Below are 21,233 nucleotides of genomic sequence, written 5' to 3'. Positions count from 1 at the left end.
ATATTCCGGGTGATGTTTGGTTTGGTTTAGTTTTTTTAAGTGACTTGTTTTAAATTCAGTGACTAAAAATTGCTTCCAAAGTATGCTGTAATTCTTGTTATCACACAGCCTAAACTAAGATTCCGGTTGGTCTGGTGGATAACGCACGCGCTTAACAGCCACGCGGCGTGAGTTCGAATCCAGGTCATGCCAGAGGTTTTTATTTTTTACTAGTTTTGACTTCTCGTATTGTTATTATAACCATATTTTCTGATTTCTAAGACAATACGGCGTGGTTGTCACTTTTTCAACCCAGAATTCTGGGTTATTCCAACTATACAGTTTTTACAGTGAGCACACACTATCCTAGTATTAATTACAATATATTTATTAATATAAAAGAATTTCTTAATATCATAATTTTGAAAGTTAATAACACAAATAGATGCTGTTTAATTCATTGATACCGGCAATTTCCCCTTGAGTAGTAGTGCTAGTCTTACTACTAGCTTGAGTGCTAATCTTATTACTAACACTCCTTGAATGCTACTTATGAGACTTTATTTATTTATTTATTTTATTTTATTTTATTTTGTTATATTACAACTGTGGGACAACAAAATATAGATCAAACTATTACTTGACTCTTTGGGAGAAAAAATTCTTATTAAAAACGTGATACTAGGAACGGCTGAGAATTGTAATACTGAAGATATATATATAAAAAGTATGAAATGAAACTAACTACGTAACTATTTTGGGGGAAAATGTCTTGCTAAAAGCGTGAATGATGGTATAGTAACTATAGATAGAATGTAAAAGGTGGAGAAAAGAATAACCTTAAGAGTCTTCAACCCGGCGAAATTAAAATACCGCTAATTTTACAGTAATTATTTTATATCTTCAAATAGATAAAAGATAATCGAAATGTGGAACAAGAGCGCCCTAGACAATATTATTTTACATGAGAAACCGTTATCACGACTTACTTATCTGCTTTCGATTTCGAGCCATTTTGTAAATCGGCATTTATTTTCGGGTTTCTAAACAGCTGAAAACGGAAAGCCACTAGGTGACTTGTGATAACGGTACCTCACGCTAAATAATATTGTCTAGGGCGCTCTTGTTCCATATTTCAATTATCTTTTATCTATTTGAAGATATCACATAATTACTGTAAAATTAGCGGTAATTTAATTTCGCCGGGATGAAGACTCTTAAGGAAAAATTGGTCTCAAAGGTACCCGTTTCGCCACCATAGAAGACATCAAAACCCAACATGACGGCTGGACTTCGGAAAATACCGAAAAAGGACTTCCGTCGGTGATTCCAACAATTACAGAAGCAGCGGAGCAAGTTTGTGTGCTCCGAAGATCCCTATTTTGATGACGATTAAGTAAATATGTACTTATATTGTGACAATAAAGAGCTGTAACAACATTCTGGAAACTTACTGACTGTCCTCGTATATTTCTGATGGAGTACAGTGAAACAAAAGTACTAAATTTTGTTTGTGATGGCTGAAAACTTCTACTGGGTGGCGCAGATAAAAGTAGCCCCTGTAAAAATAAAAGAAATGCAGTGAAATTGAGGAGTTTGATGCAATAAGCGCGTAAGTCTGAAACACGCAGTTGAAGAAAAACGATCTTCAAAATTTAAGTAGTTTTTTTTCTTACATAAAACAATGTAATATGCAACCTTTTTATTCCGATAGTGAATTGAAATGTTACCAGGGGGCGAAACAAGCATGACAAAGGCCACAAATTCGTTTGATGCAAAAAGGGCATAAACTCGTTTACGCCCTTATTACGTCAAACTCCTCAATTACATAAACAAAGACCTGAAATGGACTTACTATTTATTTACAATGAAAAATAGAGATAAAAATAGAGTGAAAAATTCATTTATAGAAGATGTTGAAAGTGACCCCCTGTGACATCAATACACAGCTCTGCAGGATTTCCCTATCCGGGTACTTGACCCCGAAAATTTCGCGAGTTTCCTTAATCGAACCTATTTTTACATATGCTTCCACAATTTCAATTCTTTCTTCCATAGGGAAAGTCATTTTACAGACCACAAAGAGGAACGTCTAACTTCACTGATGAAATAAACTTAAATGCTGACCGAAGAATGATAACAATCGATAATTCTTGTATGTCGATTGTCGTATATTATCCATTGTTGAAGAAATAACAATCGATAGTTGCGTAAACTGTCCATTTTTGTAGCTGTTTACTCAATTTCAGAAGTCGAAATGTTGCATTCGCATACAAAGGGAATGCGGGCTACTTTTAACTGCGCCACCGTTTACAAGAGTGATGATCATTTTAATAATTAGAATGTCTCTTGAAGCCTTCAGTGCCTTAGTGATACAAAATTTATTTTTTAAAAAAAAATCTGGATTAAATTATTTTATTTTCCTCGATAGTATGTAGATCTTATCGATGAAAAAAGAAATCTAAAAAAATGAAAATGTTCTTAGATCACTTTTGGTTTTGTGGATATAAACCAAGGTTTTGAAATCTCGGTTTTACTATGACCGTCAGCTACTCCCGTTTGGTAGTTTGGTTTTCTGCGTGGGTGAGGGAGGGGATATAGTCGATAGCAGAGAAGAGTGTGCAAGAGAGAGAGAGAGAGAGAGAGAGAGAGAGAGAAAGAGAAAGAGATATCGGGGTGTGGATGCCTGCAAGTTCTGGGCGGGCCTCTGGTCTCAGCTTGCTGTTGTTGTTAGGGTCGATATTTTGAGTGAGATCGTAGCGGGAGCGAAGGGTCCTGCGCAGAGCGGAATCTATTAGGAAATCAGGCAGGAAGTTCATGTCTCCGTCGCCACACGGAAAAGCCCCCGGAACACGAAACTCTATCCCGGAACTCCCTCACTTGAAAGCTCTTTCCTCTGGATGGTGTCCCGCAACAAATGTTTGTTGGTTGCACAAATACGGTACGATAGAAGCTGACTGCGAAATGACGTGCTGAAAATTCCCCCAGGAGAAGATATCCAACGTGTTTATTTAAACCTCTCTTCAACATTATAGTAACCCGACAATTTAAATACTATCACTTCTGCCACTGCAGACTCAATTATATAGAACTGATATGAAGTAAGAGTTATTTAGGAAATATTATAATAACCTGCAAGCATAAATGGAATCTGGAATTTTTGTGTCATGCGTACAAAAATTAAGTAAAATTTAGCTTTTTTCCTTTTTTCTTTTCTTTTTTGTAAACCCAAATATTTCATACAGAGGAGTATTTGATTTAATCCAACATCTTGGTTTCTCTTGGCAAATTACAAATGAGAGTAAAATCTACCCGTTTCAAGCATTTACCTCTAACACAGTCATTTCCAATTAACCAAAATGTGACGCAGGAGAATGATTTTGCGATCGGAAGTAGAATTGAGAAACATTAGTGCAGCAAAGGAGGAAGGGTACAGTACGCGGCTAAGAAATCGTTACAAAAAATTTAAGTCCAAATTGCTAACAACCTCTTGCCCCTTTTGCGTATGCATTCAGAAACACACGTTTCGATCGACTATATGTTTCTCGTATTCAATCCAACTCACCCCTTTCTCCACCTTTCTCCACCCCTTTCTCCACCGAAAGCTGCCTTGATTGGCTAATGTGTCACATATTCTCTAGAATACTGCAGAATTTCCCTCTGGATATATGATTAGCGCACGTGTCTTCGACACGGGAGACCTGACTTCTATTCCTGTTGGCAGATTATATTCGGTTTCCACGTTAAACAGTAGATCCACGTCTTATATAGCCTCGCTGTATGAAAGGGACGGTAAATCCCAACCAACAAACCACCTACAGTTGTACGTTACATTAAATTCATAACTAGCAAGCAAAATTAACAAAAACTATATATATAAGGATGTAGTACCATTGTACGATACGACGAGGATGACCATTGTGCGATTGCTTCATTCGTATTCCATAAGTCTGTCCATCGCTTTTTAAAATTTCAGCAAGCCAATGCAATTAACGTGGGTTCCAAATCACGATTGAAACTTTCATCAGGTGCACTTCGTGGGGAAAAAAATGAAATGAAATCTCTCAGTTTAACCGTGCCTATTGGGCTAAGGGACACACATCATTAAGACAAGTGAATGATGATGGAAGGGTTGGTAGAGCGAAAATGTGGGAGAAAACGAGAATATTTTGAGAAAATCCGCGGAAATATGTTGTCCACCACAAACTTATTTCGTCGGGGATCGAACCAGGGACCACACGCACCAAAGGTAAGCGCTCTACCACTAAGCCGCCGTGCTCTTCTGCAGTTCGTGGATACAGAGGCTATAATCCAAGATCAATCCTCACAATATGGGTCATTCCTCACCATATTTTTCCTCTCCACGAGAACTAGATTATAGATCCCACGCTACTAGCTCCGACTATGAAGGCTTATGTTTGCTATCTGGGTACGTTCAATGGTGTGTGGTCAGCACGTTGACTCTCATCTCTGTTACGTTTGGCTCCTTGTGGCCCCACGTAGCGTAGTTGCTAACGCTCTTGTCGTTGGTGCGAACGGTCCCGGGTTCGATTACCAGTGGGGATACTCGATCGAAAAGATGTAACAGCTTTTTCAGGCCAACCATCCAGAGTGAGGATTTCCTCATTGATACCAGACAAATGCCAGGATGGTATCTAATATAATAGTCCCAGGCCGCAACCCCATGCCTTTTTTCTTCTCCAATTCCACGGGCAGTGTGATCACCCTTCGTATATGTGACGAGCTAACATGGCCATAGATGCCAAAACACCAGAAATTTAATTTCTAATCCTAACCTTAACGTTTGGCTTCCTAGACTAAAGTTTGCTACTTCTTAATTTAATTAGTCCCGCAAGTATCTGACGGTGCTTAGCCGACTTCAAAAATTACCTTTCCTCTTTGGGGAATCGATCCCAGGATCACACAGACCTAAAACATGCACGCTAACTATTCCTTGTATTGGATCATCAGGAAGAAGCTAACAGGAACGGATAACTAGATTTCACATTTTCTATAGCTAACGATTGAGAGAAGTCCACAATACATGGGTATATAAAGATCGCCGTTCTCTTATCACCCTAAAGGAAAGAAAACTATGGTAAACACACAAATAGGATAAAGAGAATGCGCCGTTTTTGAAGTTCAATTCCAATTTCACTTTCCTTTGAGCTTTTTTTTATTTATTGGTTGTTGATTCTTCCATTGGCATTTCCAGAACGGTTATTACAAGATACACATATACATATATGCGTAACAAGAAAAAGTGATAAGTTTAGGACGGAGAGGAAATACATGTGAAGGGTGCATAATAGGATTATTGGCGGGGGCCAGAGAGGGTGAACCGCTTGGTAATAGTCAATCTGTTCCCGTGATGTGACGATGATAATGAAGTTACCGGTACGAAGGGAACCATCTAGGGAAGAATTGTGTATCTTTGTCGATCACTACCCGTCACTCGATTTTATTTCCTCCTCACATAAAAGGAAACAGAGAAAAAAGAACAAACACACATAATAATGACATAAGCGTTTTGTTCGACGTTTCGAATATACTCATTTTTTCTTTCACTTTTCTGGTCAGGCTTGATTCTGTAAAAATCATTGTTCTTGATTGTTTGTGATCAATTTCTTCTTTTTTTGATTATTGTCGGTGCTTTTGTTTACCTCTAAACATACAGCTGCGAATTTTGATTTTGTTTTCGTGGTGAATACAATTTCAAGAATCCATCTATTAAGCCAGGCTGTTATTGGTGACACATTTGTATGGATCTTCCATTGTTTGGGAAACACAAGAATGGCAAACTGGCTGTGCATTAGAAAATAATTTTCTAAAATTGCAGTCTACATCATAAGACTTCACACCGTGCGAACAGATGATTTTTAACTATTTTTAAATTGAATTATCGTTGTCAATATATTTGTCAGAAATGTGACTGCTTTATAAGTTAGTGTCTTATATGATAGCAATATTGAGGTATATAGTCTGTCCGCTTTTAGTAGTAACCAGTGTTCCCATCTATAATAAAAAATATGATAATCTTATCGTTTTGCCTCACCGAAATATGCACAACGCCCGGAGGTCGTTTTTCTACGTCAGAGATAAGCATTCCTCCAGTGCAGCACGAGCGAAGAGTTTGATTGGTTCCTTAGCTGTATAATAGCCCGTATTATCACAAATGCAATATTATCACAAACGCAACTCTGTTATCGGCTTGTCTGTCATGAAGTTACTGCCAAAAGGAACAGATTGCAAGAAATGGAACAAATCCTTCAGTTCTTGTATACATATTGTCAACTATTTCTTCACTCCAGCTTCCTACTTACTAGAAGTTTTCCATATAACCTTTTACATCTATTAAGGATCTGACTTTTTTACACTATAAGAAGCGAAATTGCCTTATTCCGAAGAGATATTAATTAACTTGAGTGTATGCATAATGAGGTTGTCATTGTTCAGTTCTTCTACGAAATGTCTAAAGAAGGCCGGTGATATCTGGAAGTGAATGATTTAAGAATTGATAGAATGGAAGTCTAAAAAGAAACGAGAGAATCAAGAAAAATGCATTGCTTTTACGTAATGTCCATGTTTCTTCTCCATATATAGTACAATACTCCACACGAAATAACTGGGGTGTGCGGTGGCTCAGTGGTAGAGCGTTCACCTCTGGTGCTTGGGGTCCCGGGTTCGAACCCAGCCCCGCCAAGTGAACTTTGTGGTGGACAAACACCGTGCGGGTGGGTTTTCTCGGAGTTCTCCCGTTTTCTCCCACTTTATTCATTCCACCATTTCACTCATCTCTCATCATCACCGTCTCCTTTAGCCTAATCGGCATAATCGTGGGACGTAAAACTCAAAGATTTCATTTCATTTTTTCCACACGAAATATTTGGTGTGTTTTTGTGAATGTTTATAGGAGGACCTTCTGGATAAGACCTTTTAGTTCAGAGTTTTAATCCAGGTGTATATGCATGATATGTGTGTGTGTATGTGGTACATTATTTCTCGGAAATTTCTGGTCGGATTTAAACGAAATTTGGGCACAAGTAGTCCATCGTATAAGGACTAAAGATCACTACATTTGATGACCGAGCTCGGACAAGAAGAGGCTCGGCTTGACTCGTATTTGATATTTTATTTCTCGATAACCACTGGCTGCATCTGAACGAAGTTAGATGGACAAGTAGCGCATTGCTTAGCGAATAAAGATCGCTATACTTGGTGGCGTAGATCGGTCAGGTACAGCTCTACTTGGCTCAGCTTGGCCACAGATTTGAACAACGGGAGCTCGTGAATCCGGTTCACCGATTGTCCCAACCACTTCTCTCATCATTTTGTGTATAGCTTATCTTGAATACTAATATTGCTTTTCTCCTTTCAGGTATTACTATGACAAGAACATAATGACGAAAGTACACGGGAAAAGGTATGCGTATAAGTTTGATTTCCAAGGACTCGCAGCTGCAACGCAACCAGCAGCAGCAGACCCAGCGGCGTACAAATACCAGTCCGACCTCTTCATGTCCAGCTACCACCATTCCACAAAGCTCAACTTTATGGGACCGCACGCGGGGATTCCCTCATCATCCGGTAAGTAGTATAATTTACAAACAGCTTTCAGATCAATTAGTAGTCGTTTAATCAGTAGCGGCTCGTGAGGGAAGTTACATCAGCAAAAAAAAATACAATTTTATTGCTATAAGCTTAAGAAAAAAATTGACCTCCAAATTCTTGTATCAAGAATTATAATATTAAACATTTTTCTTCCCTGTTTGTGTAGCGATAAAATTGTAATTTTTTGCCTATGTTACTTCCTTACGAGTCTCTACTGCGTGTAATATAGTGCGAACTAGTATTTATGATGGTTCTCAAACGTATCAATCGAGAGAAAATGTACCGTCAGCTTTTACAATAATAGTAAAGCTTTAGAATAATCGAATATGAATGGATTATCTGTTTAGGGATAATTGTAACTTTTTTTTTAAAAAAAAAGTCTTAACCGGCTTCACACACAACTCGCTTGTTTAAAATATTATAAATAAAAGAAGCAGCGTAATGTAGTATGAAAGTGTTCTGAAACTTTCCAGTATAACGCCTTGCTATTATGCAACCATAAAGCGATAATGCAAGTGTGGTTGTCTATATGCATGTTACGTTGCCGTAATTAACCCAGCATTCACTGAGGTACTTCTAGTCTAGCTTTCAAGATTACCATCAAATCCTAAATAAATTCATATAGGATCTACACCTTCCACACACAGAATAATCATCCAAATTGGTGGTTATGCGTCAAAGTTATGCGTGAACACTCCTAGGGCATGGTTGAATTGAAAAACTGCTCATTCTCTGAAGTTGGTTAAAAATAATTCCGTAGTACATTTTAAATAAGAACAGGACCAGAACTAATAGCTCTATGAATGTACTAACGTCATCTGCAATGTATTGCATTTTTTTTGTTTGAATCACCGCTTACTATAAAGAGCAAGAAATGAAATGAAAATAAATCTCTTTAATGTCCCATTATTATGCCTTTTGGGCTAAGGGAGACAGATAATTAAAGCAAGTGAATGATGATGAAAGAACTACTGTAGTGTAATGAAAATGTTGGAAGAAATGGGAGAACCCCGAGAAAACCCACGGACACAATGTTGTTCATCACGAAGTTACTTGCACCGAGAAAAAAATGCATGTGGTATGCGTAAAATCGTATGTTACATTTGCAAATCCTGTAGTTTTTGGACTTAACGTACAGCAGACGTATAACTGAAAACGCATGTTTTATAATGCTTTCTGTATAAGTGTTCCATCTATACGTACTTTCCGTATGAAACAATGTAGGCGGCCAGGATCTCACATACAAATGGACGTATATAACATATAGCTGACGAAGGTAACATACATATATGTATGTAATATAAGGAAGACTGTTAAGACATCCTGCGGCAGTGCCTATATAGTACACGGATAACGTATGCTCCGTGCTGATTTCTGTAGTGAGCAAAAGGATTCCATATATTTTACAATATACCGCTGTCCGGAGAACGGATTTTTCTCAGTGTGGTCGGGGATCGAACCAGGGACCCCATGCATCAGAGGTAAGCGCTCTATCTCTGAGCGATCATGCTTCCTATAAAGAGAAACCAGATATAACTTACGAATTAGAAATTACAGAATGCTGAATCATCATTTTACATGGTACTTCAACATTGCAACGTAGGCATCATCCAATAGAATGTTACTACTGTAAAAGCATTATTTCCATTCTTGGTGATTACTCTAATACAGTTCTGTAATTAACATGGTGTATCATATGTTTTAGGCATATTGCGTGGTGAGTCGTCAATACATATTGTAATACCTTCAGTAAAATGCCATTTTCATTATACAGGGTAGGGCAAACAAAAGTGGCCTGGACGAGTGAATATGATTGGACGTGAATGTATGCAAAGAACCACACCACGTGTACGCACACCACCGCTTCAGATTTTAGTGCGGGCTTTGGCGCTATCACCTGATGCAGTGCACAGGTGAAGACGGTACTCACAGTGCAGCAGAGGGTGTTCCTTGTGGAAAGTTACTTGAAAATAAATTGTAATCAATTGTTTGCTCATGAATTTCATGGTGTCAAAGTAATAGAAAAGAGTGCAATCCAGCGATTAGTCAAGAAATTATGTCAGATAAGATCTGTTTTAAACTAGACAAAAAAAAAGTTTGGAAACGTGTCCGAACACCTGAAATTGTGGATATAGTTAACCAGAAAATGTTCCAGAGTCCTACCAAATCAACCCGGCGCCTATCGCAGGAGACCGGCATCATGTACATCATGCGTACAAATACTCCATGAATCATATTTACAGTATCTTCACTCCTGACAGAGTTGTAAGCAGAAGTCAGTCTGATCTCGGCCCTAGCTGGATACCCCGGTCACCTTATCTGTCCGTGTGCGATTAATTTTTGTGGGGAAACTTCAAGTCTAAGGTGTATCGCAACAACCCTCATAGTCTTCAAGAACTGCAGCAGAATATTTCTGATGGGATTGCAGCAATTCCAGCAACCCAGCTTCGATCTGCCTTCTGCAATTTGCTGACCAAGGCCCAAAAGTGCCAAGAGGTGAATGGTGGTCATTTTCAACATCTGCAATAAGCAGATTAGCGAACTATTTTATTTTCTTTGTTGTGTTTCTTTGTACCCTGGAACTCTGTTGTCCGGACAACTTTTATTTGCCTCGCCCTGTATAATTATTTCTGTAGTCACCGATTCCTCTATTTGTAAACCAGGTGGACTTTACGCCTTAGAAATCGTAGCATGGTGAATTGTTATTACAAAAAGCATTCGAGTATTGTAACTTACGAATTTTCTAGTGTAAAGTCATACTTTGATGGCAGTAAACAAATAACAGATTTCTTTTCTATTTTAGTCAGTAGTGTACTTTGGAATTTAATAATTTCATTTTTCGTTTACTACTAAAGTTACGAGAAACATATACTATTAGCATTTTGCATTGTTAGCATTACTTGCACTAACTGTTGCTATGTGACCTGATTAAGTGCATGTGATGATAAGGATTTAAAGTCGAAAATAAAATTTATATGATTATCTGGAAATACGCTATCGACAAGTTTACATAGAGTAAGCCTTTTTATTTAAAACAATGAAGGATAAAAAGTGCTTCGAATATTATGGTCAGGAACACAGCCACCAATTTTTGTTAGGAGGGGTCCAATACTCTACAAGCCATCACGTCTATGTAGTATTGAACGGATATTATTCTGCAGCGGTAATTGTAAAATACTTCCACTTATATCTTCAGAAAGAAATGATAGAACTAAATTGTTTTCATAAGAGGAAAACAGATGAAGAGTACGATCAAATTTTCATGCTAGATCAATCATTTCCCTGTTAAACAAATGTATGTTGAGTTGAGTTCTAAGTTTTTATAGGGGTTCCGAACGCGGTAGACCCCTTTTAGTGCGCTCCTGAGTATGGCTAACATCTGATGTGAATCAGGGCACTCTTCTAATGAGTAATGTTTGATTAATTTACACAAATACTTCAGAAAAATGGATATGCATAAGCTTCTCTCAACTTCAAACACCTATATTTATACAATAGGAGAGGCTTCCTTTACACTCATGGCTGGATGTTAAACCAAGGTGGGATTGTTCGGTACGTTGCTAACTATTAACAAGCAGAGATTAACCAAACTCAGAAGCTTCCGGTGTGCAAAGCCGTGAAACACAGCTTCTGTTGTCAAGCCGAGCTTGTCTGTAGCCGAGCTCGGCCACCAAATATACCAACCTTCAACCCTCAGATAATGGGCTACTTCCCGACCAAATTTCGTTTAGCTCTGATGAGCAGTTACCGAAAAATAAATTACGAAAGTTAAAGAAGAAATATTTAGGGAGCTTCGAAATGTGGTGTTGGAGGAAGATGAAGAAGATGAAATAGACAGAGAGAATAACAAACGAGGATGTTTTAAAACGGATAGGAAAGAAGAGGACACTTCTACCCAGTATCCTTCGTAGGAAGGCCAATTGGATTGGACACATCTTGCGAAGAAATTGTCTTCTTCATAGCACCGTACAAGGAAAGATGGAAGAAAAGCGAGAAGTAGAAAGAAGAACACACCTAATCGATGATTTGAAACATAGAAGAAAATATTTTAAGTTAAAAGTGGAAGCTGAAGATCTAGAAACGTGGAAGAAACATCATTTCCCGCCCCAAACCTAAAATTAAAAAAAAAAAACTCGTTAGTTCCAGGACCTCACAAAACGCAATAAAATAATAATAATAATAATAATAATAATAATAATAATAATAATAATAATAATAATAATAATAATAATAATAATAATAATAATAATACAGTACTAGGATCACCAAAGTTGAAACTGTCTCGTCGCTATTTAGTTGCGTCTTAAAATATATACGTTTCTATTAGGTGAGCTGTGTCTCGTCTTGTATTTCGTCATCATAAACCTGTCTCGTTTCGCCTCGTAAGCAACCTCTCAGACTCGAATTTGATTAGTAGTTCTAACTATATTTTAGTCGCAGTTTTCGATCTTCATTACGTGTTGGTTACAAAAGAACATAAAACAAATTTACTCTGAAAGAATATTTATATGAAATTAACGTTGGTTGAATGTAATTGTAATGTAAAGTTTATTAGTGAGGTCGATAATACATACAGATTGATGATATTGTAAAATAACCTTGATGCTGTAGTACATAGAGCAATTTAGCATACTGGATTTAGTTTTCTCTCACAACCAGGGGCGCCCGAAGAAAATTTTCTAGGGGGCTCATCTCCTTGGTTGTTATATTACGTCTGGTGTTTCTAGTATTTATATTCCGTATACGTTTTCGTGAGCAAGAGGGATCGGGCCCCACCCTGCCCCCTTCGGGTGCCCATGCCCACAATCATTTTATTATAAAATTCCTGTTGTGTACAAATATAGTGACTATAGGCGTGGTCTGAAGACTAATACGTAGTTTGGGTAAATAAGCATTTTAAAGCTAAGGCAGGCAAGGAAAGGACACTGCAGAGCTCTAGGCAAGCTACACAGAGAAAAATCCGTTCTCCGGACAGCGGTATATTGTACAAATATACGGTATCCTCTTGCTTACTATAGAAATCAGTACGGAACATACGTTATCCGTATGCTACATAGGCACTGCCCTTAGATGTTACATCATGCCGTTGCAGGATGTCAGACATCTAACAGTTTTCCGTATATCACATGCATATACTTATGTTCCATTCCTCAGCTATATGTTATATACGTTCGTTTGTGTGTGAGATTCTGACCGCCTATATTGTTTCATACGGAAAGTACGTATAAATGGAACACTTACACGGAAAGTATTGTAAAACATGCGTTTTCAGTTCTAAGTCTGCTGTACGTTAAGTCCAAAAACCACAGGAATTACGCATATAACCTATCTTTTTAAGTACGCCTCCTACATTTTTTCTCAGTGTAAGTGGCAATGGTTTAGGATTTTTTTTTTATTTTAGTGCTTTAAACAAGCAAAGAGACTTTGAGATTTTGAAGAGTTCTAGGCAAGCCAAAGCGGGTAAGAAAACCACAGAGCTGTAGGCAAGCTAAGAGGCTTGGGTTAGGTTAGGTTTTTTAGAGCTCCAGTCAAGCTAAGAGAGTTGTGATGACCAGCCAAAACTGATGCCGATGAAGACCTTACATGGTGTGTTATACCCTTTTTTGAACAGCGGTGGTTCTAATGCTCCTCTTTTGTTACATGACTTGATAATGACGAGGATATATGTCGTCTGCTTACTTATAGTAGTTGCAGTAAGAGACCACGTGATTTTGTTGACAAATAAGAAATACTGTTGGTGTTTACAAATGTAGACTAGTAAAATATGTAAGCTTCCTTCTGAGATATAGAGTTGTAATGAGGAATTTATTTATTTATTAGCTGTAAGGATCTGTCGTTGTCGGGACTTAAGTAAGAACCTGAATAAGAAGAGTAAAGACCCGTCGTTATTGACTCTTAATTCAGAACGTCGATCAAAAGAGAGGCAAGTCATTACTCCGATCCCCAATATTATCCTCTGCTGTTATATAAGCCCGCACAACCATGTGGTAGTAGGGGGTTGCATACATGACTGGCGTTATCAGAAACAACGGGAAACGTGCATACTGATCGAGCTGAAAACGGGGGGTTAGAAAATAAAATCATTTTATATGTTCAGGTCGTTTATGTGCTTTAAAATTTGGCGAAATTTGGGGAAATTCACATTTCTACGACATTTTTTATGTAAAATAATTTGTATTTGAACATTTAAACTTGTATTAAATGATGAAAAAAAACACAAGTGAGTTGTTAGTATTCTTTCCTCTTGAACTGTGATCTGCATTTATTTGTAAAAAAAAAGATATTTTCCAAAATTTCATTAACTTTGAAGGCAATGAGCGACCAGAAGATATTGATGGATTTAAATAATATTTAAACATTAATTTATCCGCTTTAAATACATGAGAAGTTGATCTTATTCGGGAAGAGGTTAATTTTAAAATGCTAAAAGTTACTGAAAAAAAATGTGAACTTTTCCAAATTTCGGCGAACTTAAAACACATACCTGACTGGAACACACAAACCAATCTCATTTCATTTACTTTTTGATCAAAAGGTACAATATATTTCAATCAAAAATGTTATTGTAGGTCTTATATCTGGAAAACTCCTATATTGTAGAAAAACCCAAACTTTCACTTAACTCAGCATGATGTGCTTATTCCGTAGAAAGTCGATTTAGAGGTCCTTCAAAACGTTTGTGGCCCCTGATCCAAAAGCTAATTATTGACCAAGATCGCAATCTTTTGATCCACTTTTTTGGATCATACCCAAAATTCTTGTTCTGTTTCTGTTACTCAATTTTAGCCTTCTCAATTCGCAAGTTTTCCGCGGTATTACGAAGTGGTAAAAAAAATCACTTTTTTCTTCTCACCCTATTGTATATATCAATTTCAAATTTGTTCTCAGATTTTAGAGCATTTGCAACCAATCAGCAATTATCTTAATATTTAAAGTTTGAAATAATCTTGGAAAATCTAGTTACACAAGATATTGACTGAGAATTGGAGGAGACACATTGTACAGCAAAATAAGTCATAAAGGTCAGGCAGATAAGAACATGCTCATCGTAAAAAGAACTATATTAAAGCAAAAATTAAAAAAAAAACTAAACAACTAACTACAATACAGACATTTGCTAAACCAAAATTACTACAAACCAATGCGCTTAGCATATTCTTTTTTTTCAGCCTAAATTCTTTTGTAGATAACTGTTTTACGTGACTTAGATTTTAGCAGTCAATTTTTTGTTACTTAGAGATTTCGTTTTTAGATATAGAGAAGTAATGTCTGCATAAACTTCTTAACAAACAGAAAAGTTGCAGAAAAATTGGCGTGTGAAGAATGCACCTTTGACTTTTTTCTCACCAAAAATGCCTTTTTTTAAAACAGAACCTTCTTATCTTCGAACAGAGTAATAAAAAATATCAATTCTGCTTTTTAGAGCCTATTATAACATCGTGTTCTTTTGCAAGATTATGACGTATATGGTAAGTTTATAATCTGGTTCGTAATATAATCCTTTCGTTTTTTTCTCTCGTCGGTTGCTTCTCGTAACCTACGAGAATAATTCGCCCTCTTTGCCTGAAACTGGAAGTTTTTGTTATCTGGTTTTAGCGCTTTTACACAACATCCCACCAGTTCTATAATGTCAGGGGGAGAAAAAGAAGAAAGTAAAAAAGCTTGACGTCACAGTTTATATGCCCTAAGTTTGTGTTAGCCTCGAAGTCTATTGAAAAGCGAGAACGGTCGTAAACTGTAAGTGGCAAAAGTTGATCACGCCAACTAGCGGTTCTGAAGTGAACTAATCCCCAGCTTTAAAAGATTGACTTGCGTTCTCATCGGGATCATACGATCCAAACTTCAACTCGGTAACTTTGCTGTTTATGGCAATAATTCAGCCATGAGATAGCGTGGTAACTGTGAATTTTCTGTCGTGGTATAACCGTAGTTAACTGTGCTGTAGATCATAGGTATTGATAGGAACTCTGTATTATATGTCTAGTTTAAGCCTCTTCTTTACAGCAAAGATTTTTTCTTTTTTTTTTTTTTTAACGATGGTTCATAAACTTTGCAATTGCTGTGAAGAAAAACGCATATGGCAAGATTTATCTACTGAGCCTTTCTCTGAGAAAACCAAATGTTTAATAAAGTTCTTTTAAAACTTGTGGGGAAACGATAGCCCTGACAAACTTACATTAAACATATTTTATGCCAAACCTCACTGATACCGTGTTTCTACGGCTAGTAAAATATCTTAACAACTGTTCAAACAGTTTAAGCTTGCATGTACTTTACATCATGTAAATCGCAAGTACGGTGTAGAGGTGACATTTAAAAAAAAAAAATGGTAGTGGGCAGATCAATATCATAACTCCTTTGAAACATTGATTAAAATTTAAAATCGTGATCGAGATAAAATTGTTTATTATTTCATATATATATATATATATATATATATATATATATATATATATATATATATATATATATATATATATATATATATATATATATATAGTCTTATAATTGGCAAATTATTAATTACTATTTCATTGTTCTTTTGCAACAATATTTCTGCCTGTAGTGATACGTATGTCAGTTAACTTGGATATTAACAAAATATATGTATTCACATCATACTTTCCACGTGATAAATATTTACTGCATATCTATATGTATTATATATACACATTCTTACATATGAATATATAATACATATAGCTATTAGAAAAATGGAGTAGATTCCAATTCTGCTTAACACTGTTTATACTTAGGTAATCTAGTTAACGCAGAACAGAGTACTTGAGTTATATGTATATATTCTTAGCTATATGAGTAGTACAGTCACTCACATAAGTACCTGGACCCCTGATTGTTATAATTTAATTACTTGGGGTCCAGGTCATTTGCAGTTGTGAGAACGCCTGGACAGATGCAACCCAACTTGCACGTAACTTTTCTCGGCACTGACAGCAGTTGGTAGCACTGACTCAGGTCTTTATGCAAGTAAAATTGTGAGTAGATGACGCACGAAACATTTCTTCATTCTGAGATGAATCTCTCTCGTTCAGAGCGTGTTGTCCAATGAACATCATATGTTAATCTCAATATTGCTGTGTATGTAATGTATTATTTCATTATATACTGTATATTCAAACAAATAAAAACGCTGATCACACATGAATCAGAAAATGCTTAAAAGTAGACAAAAATATCAAATCTAGAACAACTGTTGGAAATAAGTTTTGTAAATGACTGTCTCCATTGAGAGACCTTCTCCAATTCTCCTTATTCCAACATCTTTTTCTTTCTAGGGAAGAGAGATCTTGCTTGTCACACTGAGTATGAATTGAAATTGAAACACTTGAAAAAGTTTTAGCCTCTCCAGGATTCGAACCCTGGCCAACCGAATAGAAGTTCAATGCGCTAACCACTCATCTACCGCGTCACTTCATCTTCCACGCAAAGTAATCCTAGCTAAAATCGTTTCATGGAAAAATATAAGCAAGATACTAATGCTTGTGTGACTGTCTTAATGACTTACTCGAGATTCCCTTTGCAACTCTATCCATCACGACTCTGGAACTCACTAAAGAAATAATAAACACTTCTGACCAGAGTATATACACTTGTTTATTAAAAACTAAATTACAGTGTAACGGTTTCGACAACTTAACATTGTCTTCATCAGACACTAACTGAAAGAGATCTTAGAGCATAGATATTTATCAATATCTACATATCAATATCAACATTTATTTTAAATAATATAGGGACGACAGATTTTGCCGCTCCTCGAAACTTGCCGCACCGTGCAAATGCACGTATTGCACGTATGGTAGAGCCGGTCCTGATTACAACTCTCTTACTCTGTAATAGTAATTACAAACATTACTTCACTTGATCTTTCTTTTCGTTACTCCTTTACCTTGTAACTTAAATCTGTGTATTCTATACAGTGTGTTTCAAAACAACGCCCATAACGTTTGGAGGTGATTCTTGACACCAATATAAGACAAAAAGTATACGCGAACCTGGGTGGATAAACGCTTCCTTTCGAAGTTATAGGCTACCGAGAACATGAAAAAGTGAACTTTAAAGGTGCATAGATCCAAGACTATGTATGGGACCTATCGTAGTCGGGTCAGGACTTCACTTAGGAGCTAGTGTTGTGTCCTATCCAAACATCCATGTTTCAGAATCCTGCGGTACTTCCCCAACAATTTCTATAGGGGTAGTTGGTGAGTCCTTCAAATTATATGCCCGTAGCCAAACTCTATTGTAAAATCTTGTTATTTCAAGCTATCTATGCATTTGCACAGATTAATATCTGATGAAGTGTTAACATCAGCATCTGGAGTTTTCAACGAACTTTTTGCCTAACATGTTGTAAAGGCTGTTATTACCTTTTCGAAGAACAAGAAGAAGAAGGTATTTTCCAGACACAGGTCAATCTTGTGACATTTTTTTATCACTAGTAAGAATGAGAGATTAACGTAGTCCTTGGTGTATTAGTACTAGTAGATTCGTCATTTAAATAGTAAAATATCGAACAACTATTCGCATACGATTTGTGATTTTTTTTTTCATTGTCAGATTTCAAACTGTAATAATATTACCATATTTAAATATTCACTAAAATATTCACGTGAAATGTCATAATTACATCTAACTTCTGCTTTCTATACTGCATTTTAGAATTCTACGTTCTCTTCTGTTTTTGGCTTTTCTGGAAAGATGTTTTTGTCTTGTTAGCTGTGTCCATGGTTTGAGGAGAGCGAAATTATCCACAGTTGTACTGTACGTAAGTAGCTCGTTAAGCAGCCATGAGAACAGCAGAAAACAAGGAAGAAAACACGACCAAATGCAGAAGAAAAGGATTTTGGGGAGGTAATGTAAACTGCCGAAAAGGAAACAAAAGCGAATCAGACCTCCCTCTCAGCTCTTGACGCAACTCAGCCATACAAAATGGAGTACAGCTCGTAAAATCCGACGCACATCTTCAACAATAGACGTGTTATTGCCGCAACATTATCTCTGGTTTTCTTTAGCTCGGGAACGTTATGAAGGGACCTTATTTCTCTTATTGTAGCAGGAAAGAGGGGTGGAAGCGGAACTAGTGATGGAATTGTTAACATAAATGACTCCAGTTCCACGGAAAAGAACGAATCTTTTATTTTTCTCTTGTTGAATGGAGAACATTAAGCTATCTTGACGCACGCCATCGATCGGACTGTAGGTTTCAGTATTTATTTAAAATAAGTCAATAATAATAATAATAATAATAATAATAATAATAATAATAATAATAATAATAATAAACTAAATTTTAGATTTAAGAACAGTTTTTTTTCTTCAAAAATAAATCTGAGAATTTTTTGGTCACAGCCACCAAAGGAGGTGTCATGTGTGGTCAGTACATCCGCTTCCATTGCCATTATTCTTGATTTTCAGACCTGAGTTCACTACCTCTTACGCAGGAATTGAAGAAAGAGAGTTCGGTTTGGATTTTTTTTAAAAAAAAGAAAATGACATCATTGGTTTGGACACTGCACATTTTTGCTTTAGAATTACGCTTAATTTAAATAAAAATGAGCTCCAACAAACGTAAATAGGCTGCTTATATTAATAATCGGTGTATCATTTTCGGTAATATATTGCTGCCTTCATCAAACGCACTATGAGGAGGGGAGGACATAGTGTATCAGTGGCAGAGTGACTACCTCTGATGCGCGGAATCCCTGTGAAACATGCCCGGCAAGTATGCTTGTGGTGGACAACATCATGTCCGTGAGTTTTTCTCTAACATTCTCATTCCACCAATTTTTTCATCATCATTCACTTACTTTAATCATCGTCTCCCTCAGCCTACAAGGCATAATCGCAGGACGTTAAACTAAAAGATTTCATTTCATTTTTAATTATGCTATGAAGGTACAAGGCGGTTCACTCCTTACATTGGAGCTCCGTCATGGCAAAGCGGTTAGTGTACCTCGGTTCGACATCCGGTAGGAGCTCATCTGTTTCGGATTCCATGTTAATCTGTAGGTCCACGTCTCATATAGCCTCGCTGCAGAACGAACGTTAAACTCAAAATCAACTCAACTCACTCCTTACATGTTTATAATGTATTTTGATGAAGGCAATGCTGCCGAAACTGTAATAAAGATTATTATAAGTACTTACTTCGAACATATTTTATATTTATTTAAATCATTGGTTAACACTGTGGTTTCCAACCTGTGTATCTCGAAATTTTAGGATTTAAGATTTATAAAGGATTTAAAACCAATTTTGAGACATTCAATGCCTCCAGCGTTGCAACATTAGTCTTTACTACATAGTCACTACTTCATAGAAACTTACACTATTATTATTTTACATTATAATTAATAAAAATCATAGAAGTGTATTCTCAGTAAAGTGTGTCGTCAGTCGAAGAATGTTTGGAACTAATTGGCTAACCTATTTTAACCCTTTCCGTCCGAACCCGCACAATGGTGTGGGTAGCTTTTCTGTATTACTCAAGCGAGAATTTTTTATTTTTCACGCTCACTACGATTTCAAAACGCGTACAGTTGTGCGGGTCCACTTTCTCAGAACCTACGATGGACCCACGAATTGTTTTAATAAAAATGTTCTATACATGTTTCATGTAGATTTCATGAAAATAATCGAAGAATTTCTACTTCCGTGCGGAAAGGGTTAATCGGCGGTTAAGCTTGTCGGTATCTATCATGTGCGAAACTAAATCCACAAAGATTGTTTTAATGTCTCCCTTCTTACGATGCTCTGATTTATTTTCGTCCCACTCTTGTGTTAGTTGAAAATTAAACATTTAAAGTGGATGGTAAAGAAGAAGAACATGTCACGATAAAGACGAATGTTACCTCAAATTGAGAAAGTGAATTGTATCTTATAATGACTTCTAGAATTATTATTAAACGCTTGCAGAGACGGGTTTGGAAGTAAATGCAGTGAAAACTAAATAGTCCGTACATGGAAGTTTGTCAGAGTCATAATACTACAAATTATGGATACGTCAAAATACCAAATAATACTTTTCACAAAGTGGATACTTTCAAATATCTAGGACCAGTATTAAGAGACCAACACCATATCTACGAAGAAATTAAGCATCTGAAAACATACTGATACGAATATTCGGACCCAAGAAGAACGGCAGAAACTTCATAACGAGGAACTACATAATTTATACTGTCTACTAAACATTGTTAGGGTAATCAAGTCTAGGAGGCTCAGCTGGACAGGTCATGTAACCAGAATGGCAGAAAGTAGGAACATTTTAAAAATAAGAACTTTAAACCCAGTCAGAAAAACGACCATTTGGAAGACCCAGTCGCAGATAGGAAGACAATGTTAAGATGGATCTCGCAATAGGAATACAATAGAAAATAGGAATACAATAGAAAATGATGCAGTTGGCTACGACAGAAGTCAGTGGAGAGCTTTTGTGAACTCTGTATTGAACATCCGGGTTCCATAAGCCATAGAGTGAGTTAGATGACATTAGAGTTGGTCTAGTTGCAGGTATTCAACGCGTTCGATCGTCTTTTTGCTAAAGTTAACATTTTCATGCACATCAGTGGAGTGGCTTGTTCGACAGCACTAGGTCATCATAGTTTTGAAACAAATTGCAA

At 36.7% G+C, this 21,233-nt stretch overlaps 1 protein-coding gene across 6 annotated transcripts in view; it reads left to right on the top strand.

Moving 5' to 3' along the window:
- The window catches only part of Ets65A (DNA-binding protein D-ETS-3), a 692,236-nt gene that overhangs the window by 651,733 nt on the left and 19,270 nt on the right, over positions 1–21,233 (top strand). For all 6 annotated transcript variants that reach the window (XM_081744528.1, XM_081744529.1, XM_081744526.1 and 3 more), the window contains one exon: positions 7,358–7,566. In XM_081744528.1, coding sequence (XP_081600654.1) covers positions 7,358–7,566 — 209 coding nt within the window. The remainder of the gene's footprint in view (positions 1–7,357; positions 7,567–21,233) is intronic.

The sequence above is a fragment of the Thermobia domestica genome, chromosome 17 (genome assembly GCF_964235325.1).
Source record: "Thermobia domestica chromosome 17, izTheDome1.hap1.1, whole genome shotgun sequence".
Lineage (NCBI taxonomy): Eukaryota > Metazoa > Arthropoda > Insecta > Zygentoma > Lepismatidae > Thermobia > Thermobia domestica.
Note: the sequence above shows the minus strand (reverse complement) of the source record. Positions and strands in the feature narration are given on the sequence as shown.